The sequence below is a fragment of the Nestor notabilis genome, unplaced genomic scaffold (genome assembly GCF_000696875.1).
Source record: "Nestor notabilis isolate BGI_N333 unplaced genomic scaffold, ASM69687v1 scaffold14259, whole genome shotgun sequence".
NCBI classification, from domain to species: domain Eukaryota; kingdom Metazoa; phylum Chordata; class Aves; order Psittaciformes; family Psittacidae; genus Nestor; species Nestor notabilis.
This window is the reverse complement of record NW_009945186.1, coordinates 24,570-30,309: the sequence shown is the minus strand read 5'-3', so window position 1 is coordinate 30,309 and position 5,740 is coordinate 24,570. Positions and strand designations below refer to the sequence as shown.

Sequence of the window (5,740 nt, the reverse complement as noted above, 5' to 3'; positions counted from 1 at the left end):
AGCCAAGCTGAGAGAGTTGTGGCTGTTCAGCCTGGAGAAGAGAAGGCTGCGTGGAGACCTCAGAGCAGCCTTCCAGTATCTGAAAGGGGGCCTACAAGGATGATGGGGAGGGACTTTTCATTAGGGATTGTAGTGATAGGACAAGGGGTAATGGGTTCAAACTTAAACAGGGGAAGTTTAGGTTTGATATAAGGAAGAAGTTCTTTACAGTGAGGGTGGTGAGGCACTGGAAGGGATTGCCCAAGGAGGTTGTGAATGCTCCATCCCCAGTGGTGTTCAAGGCCAGGTTGGATGGAGTCTTGGGTGACACAGTTTAGGGTGAGGTGTCCCTGCCTATAGCAAAGGGGTTGGAACTAGATGATCTTAAGGTCCTTTCCAACCTTAACTATTCTATGACTCTAAGTGGATAAAAGGAACATTTCAGGAACTGAAGCTTGTGATCAAAGCTCAGCAAACAACTGCACTGTTCGTGTACTTTGAGGTGATCATTTTAGTGGAGGAAAAAAAAAAAAAGCTGGTGCAACATGCCCTGCTCTAAGTTACTGTGCTTTAGAAAGGAAGCGTTTCAGTCTGTTTCTCCCTAGAACAAGAGCAGCCCCAGGACCTCCAGCCCAAGGAAGCTCTCAAAGGAGGGCAGTGAGCCACCAGTGCCAGTCTTGAGCACTGGATTTACAGCAGTGTTAATACCACCCCTCAAAAGCAGCTGTGAGGAGGAACTAGACCATCAGCAGTTTTCAGGTTCTCCAGAAACACCCTCTAACAGGCAGCCAGTAAGGCTCTGACCTGGCCCCTCTGCTCCAGATGCCAGTGCAGCTGTGGAGCAGTTGCTCAAAACCCTTCATGAAGCAAACAAGTGAAAGCTATAGCAGAAGACAGCCCGTGCTGTGTGAGGGCTGCAAACATCAGAGCCCTATAAGACAGTACTGAGCAGTGCTTGTTAATTTGTGGATGCAGAGGGTACCATGAATATCGCTAGGTGGGTTTGTAACATCACTGCTGCTCTGTTTTCCTTGCTTGTGGAAATTCTGTCTCTGACCATGAGACCCCAAAAGCCTCAAATAGAGGCATGTTGCAAAGAAAGCAGTAAGGCCTTACACTGAGAGATTGTATCAGATAAACCACTGTGGAGAAGCAGAGCAACAGAGGGCTGGGAGGACTCACATCAGAAGCACAGAGTAAACCCCACCCACTGCAGCTATGTGTGTCAGGCCACAGCAGGAGGACAAAAGTGGTGCTGCCCCTCTTTCCAACTGCCAAGAGGGGAAGTCGGAGGGGCTTTGCCACCAATACTGCTGGCTCTGCTTGTGTGCTGAATAAGGCAAATGCAAAGTGACCTGGCGGTAAGACGCTGCAGAGTATCCCTGCTTGGAGCACCTGCTCCTTCTCTGACCAGCTTTTGTTCTCACCCAGAAGCATATGGCAGTGTCTGCTACGCAGCACTCGCCCCTCACTGTTTGGCTCTGCAGCATTAGATAGGAGCACGAGCAGCAAAGGAGGGACAACAGCTGCATTTTGGCATCAGGTCAAGCAGCATGCAAGCATTACAGAAAAAGAAATATTTTAAATCTACAGCATTTTCCTTACGTAACAGGAAGCAGAACCTGCTGATTTCCATGCTAACGGGGACACCAGGGGAAATGGTGATGTTAAGCTGGTGTTTTCAAAGAGCTGATGCTGTCTTATATACATAGTGTCCCAATATCTCTTGGTTAGCACACATGCTGCCAGCCAGTGTGCCCCTCACTTGGCAAGGTGCAGAGAAGAGGATCGCAAACAACCCTCCAGATGGAGCTGCATTTAGTGCAACGAGGGTATGTACGGCTCCAAGATACAGAAAATGCATTAATTAATGAATTAGCCATGATCACAGAATGATGAGTTTTAAAACTACAGCAAGAGTCCATATGGATGGACACAAGGGATTGCGTAGGCTGCCCAGAGTATTTAATTCATGCATGCAACGTGAAAATCGGCTCTCAGCTAAAAGTAAAACCCACTTCGACTTGAACATCCCAGGATGGTGTGAACAGGAACTATGATCTGAGTTCTGCCTCCCTAAAAGATGAAACTGCAATATGAACTCATGCTTTCAAATATTTACATGTTTCAATGCAAACAGAGACTGCAACTAGGCTGCACAGGGTCCAGGAAGGCAGATGGTTTCAGTTCTATAGCATAGTTGATCTGTTTGTTCTTCACTTCAGTTTCTCCTCACTTCTACCTGTCACATGTGGTGAGTGATGCCAGCTGTCACACCTGGATCAGGAAACACCCCCAGGAACAGTGAGGGACCTACTCCCCACATAGAGTCAGGCCCTTTTGATCTCAGGCCACATCAGTGCAAGGATTCCTTCTTCTGACAGAAATAAACTTACCTGTCATCTTTGTTAATCTGATCACCAAATCCAACTGTGTCGACAATAGTCAGCTTCAGACGGACATTACTCTCCTGGAGCTCGTAACTCCTGGCTTTCAACCTCACGCCAGGCTCATTGTGCGTCGCAGGTTCACTTTCAAACTTGGTATTGAACAGAGTGTCCATCAATGTTGACTTGCCAATGCCAGTTTCGCCTGAGCAGACAAAGGCAATGTCAGTGTGATCTGATTGCTTTTCCTCATCTCATTCCCAGGCACGTGCACCAGTCTGAGGAGTTATTCCACATGGGCAGCAAAGGAACTGGGCTACGTGCACATGGCTAAGCAAAATAATCCCTGCAGGAACAGAGGTCTTTTGAGACAGTCCCCATCTTTACCAATGCCCAAGGATGTAACCAGGGACTTCATGGACATTGGGAGGTGACAGCAGCTCTGGCTTCTGCTGCTGGGCTCTGACTAGTTTCATCCTCAGGTCACAGCGTCCAGGTCTCTGCAGTGCACCTTGCAGATGTACATGAGCAAAGCACCACATGCTGGGGACATGAATCTGAAGTGAGGGCTTATCAATGCAAAAGCATTTTACCCTGACAGACACCAAGATAAACCAAATGCCTTCAGAGCTTCCTTTTTCAAGAGCATCCAAAAAAAAAAAAACCACAGTGTAACTTGGTCAATGAAAATATAAGACAGAAATATACATTAAAAGTTTTTTAAAAATCTAAAATAGCCCTGCTTAAATATCAGCTTTTAAAACTATTACAGGTTCACTAATGCCTAGTGCCATTAGTAACAACGGTGAAAGCATTAGTCTAAATCCCATTTTTAAGTCATAAGTGTTTGCTTAGCAATTACACTCTCAAACAGCTACTGCTACCCATGTTGTGAGCAGGGAGTTGCTCTAACCAAAGGCATGCTGGGACATGGAACAGACCTCCTGGACTGCAGTGGGCAGCTCTTGGCATTTGGAGGCCGGGCATCCCTACCTCTTAACCTTGCCCCAAATCTTAAGTAGGAGCGAATAATAGAAAAACAAAGCAAAGTATTAGGTATGAAAGGAGAGCCTGCATCTGGGATTGCCCATAAGCATCTCTGGGCTGTGTGCAGCTCTCCTAGCATAAATCTCTCTTTCAAAATATGCTAAACCCCTACTTAAAAGGCATCATAAAACCATGTAATATTTCTGTGCACAGAAACAAAGACTACTCAGCAACTGCCTGTTATTCTGTGATGCTCAACAGTTCATTTGACATTATAGCTCAAAATTTAAGCCCACATAGAGCACAACCCCCATGAACCATCAGTCCTAAACTGATGGCACTGTTATCTCTGAATCTACCTGTTTTAGTGAGCTCCTGATGGGAATGCAGTGCTGTGCTAGATAGGCTTTGCAGCGGTTTATCCGTGCACACCACAATTAGAAGTCTCAATTACAATACCAAAGTTAATTGGTTCCTTTCTCAAAGCACAATTTCAAAAGTTTGGAGTTCCATTAAAGAGGGAAATTTCTATTCCTTGGACAACTGCAGCAATTCATGTGAAATTTTAATTTGGGGTGAAAAATGGTTGATCAGCACATTCAACAAGAAAAAAAAGAGAGTTGGACCAAATTAAGAGAGACATGTCAAGTAATGTTAAGAGAGGAATATTTACTGCAAGAGAAAAAGGCAATTAATTGATGCCATTTTGATCAAAGAGCTGCCTGCTAATCAGGCTGTTCCCTGCTGAATTTGAAATGGTTTCATGCTGCTAGGTGAATCACATGGGGGTTGGTGGCTTGAGTGTGCAGAAGTACAACTATTCTCTTATCTTGTCCTTCGACATGCAAAGCTAGAGAGAAGAGTCTAGTTTGTTGCCAGGTTTCTTTTTGGATAGATCATCCTGTGCCGCAGACAGAAATTCTCAATTCCGTGTAGAAAAATCACAGTCAGAGAGTTGGGGTTTTTTTTACAGCTAATTAATGTAACTAATTAGAAGGGACAATACTCCCTCTTGAAAGCTTTAAATGAACAGTGAATGGGAAAATTATGTTTGTAGGCTGCTCTGCCAAACTAAGAGCAAACCCCACCACTTTTGTCAGTTTACAGAACCATGTTCTGGGGGTGTCTTGTAGAGGTCCAGCAATAGCTCCAAGCTGGTTTGGCACACAGCTCCTTAGGGCTGAGCAATGGATTTCCAATTGTGTAGTATTCAAAGAGCATACCAAGACAGCAAGTATCTCTCTAGAGCCAAGAGAAGAAGCTGCATCCCTGTATTTCACCTTCTGAAAAGTAATGCAGTAACTCAGGCTGTAAAACCAACTTGCAGCACCCATATTAAATACAGCAGAGAACAGGTGACAGGTTTTGTTCTCAAGTACATTATTTGGAGACTAAATATGGCATTGTTTCCAACTGGAGAAACTAAGAATATAACAAGATGGGCAGGCAAAGCCTGGAAGGGAAAGAAACACCCAACCCAGAAAAAGACAGATTTAAGTTCACATTCTTTTAAAAATACATTGAGTTCCCAAGTTAGCTCCATTTCCTTATGGGCTGCACTGGAGGAAAGTAGGACCACAGGATGATTCCAAAGGTAGATTTTAACATCCAGAAATTTCCATGTTGACTTGGGGGACAGGAGAGAGAAAAGGAAGACAGATACTAGATCTGACCCAGGAGCAACTCTGGGAAGAAACTGTCGCTTCTCTGCCACTATGGTCCCCGCTGGCTCAGACCTTATCCTTCACAGAAGGGAGAAGGTGTTCATCTGTGGGTACCTGTGCACCCCTTAGTGTGAGCTGATGGCCCAGTGGCACAGGATAACTTACCCACACAGAGGATGTTGAAGCAGAAGCCCTGTGATGTTGACTTGTTGACCAGCTGATCAGGAAGGCTGTCAAAGCCCACATGGCCAGAGAGGGACAGGTTTCTAAGGTCATCGTTCTGCAAGACAGAGAAGGAAGGCATTTAGCAGGGTTGCAACGACCCTGTCAGGGAAGAAGGCTGTGCCTAGTGCTGTCAGAACTATGTAATGTTGCAGGGTTTTGAGACACAGGATCCTTCTGTCTTAGGTTCGCCTCCCAAACATGCCCTCCTTTTACTTCTATCCAGCTCTCCCCTGTGGGGCTCAAGAGCTAAAACATCCCCAATTCCAAGGCATGCAAACACCACCAGACTGTTTCTACATGCCTAATAAACCATGATTCTGTATCGATTTGCAATACTCAGACATAACTTCCAAAGCCTCAGTGTCACATATCCCTAGGGTTTCACAAATATTTATGCAGACACCTGGAATAGACAACCCACAGTGAAACATGGGCTCTCCTTGGCTTAGTTTGCTAAGGGGATGGAGCAGCTCTCTCGGGCTCACTCTGTCCTCCCAG

The 5,740-nt window shown here is 45.4% G+C and overlaps 1 protein-coding gene across 1 annotated transcript in view; it reads right to left on the bottom strand.

The window, feature by feature from the left end:
- The window catches only part of SEPT11 (septin 11), a 19,300-nt gene extending 14,003 nt beyond the window's left edge, over window positions 1–5,297 (bottom strand). Inside the window, exons 1-2 of the mRNA XM_010022760.1 lie at window positions 5,183–5,297; window positions 2,376–2,571 (exon numbers count right to left, since the gene is read on the bottom strand). Of these exons, the coding sequence (XP_010021062.1) occupies window positions 2,376–2,542 (167 nt within the window). The 5' untranslated portion in view covers window positions 2,543–2,571; window positions 5,183–5,297. The remainder of the gene's footprint in view (window positions 1–2,375; window positions 2,572–5,182) is intronic.
- Between the last annotated feature and the right edge of the window lie 443 nt (window positions 5,298–5,740).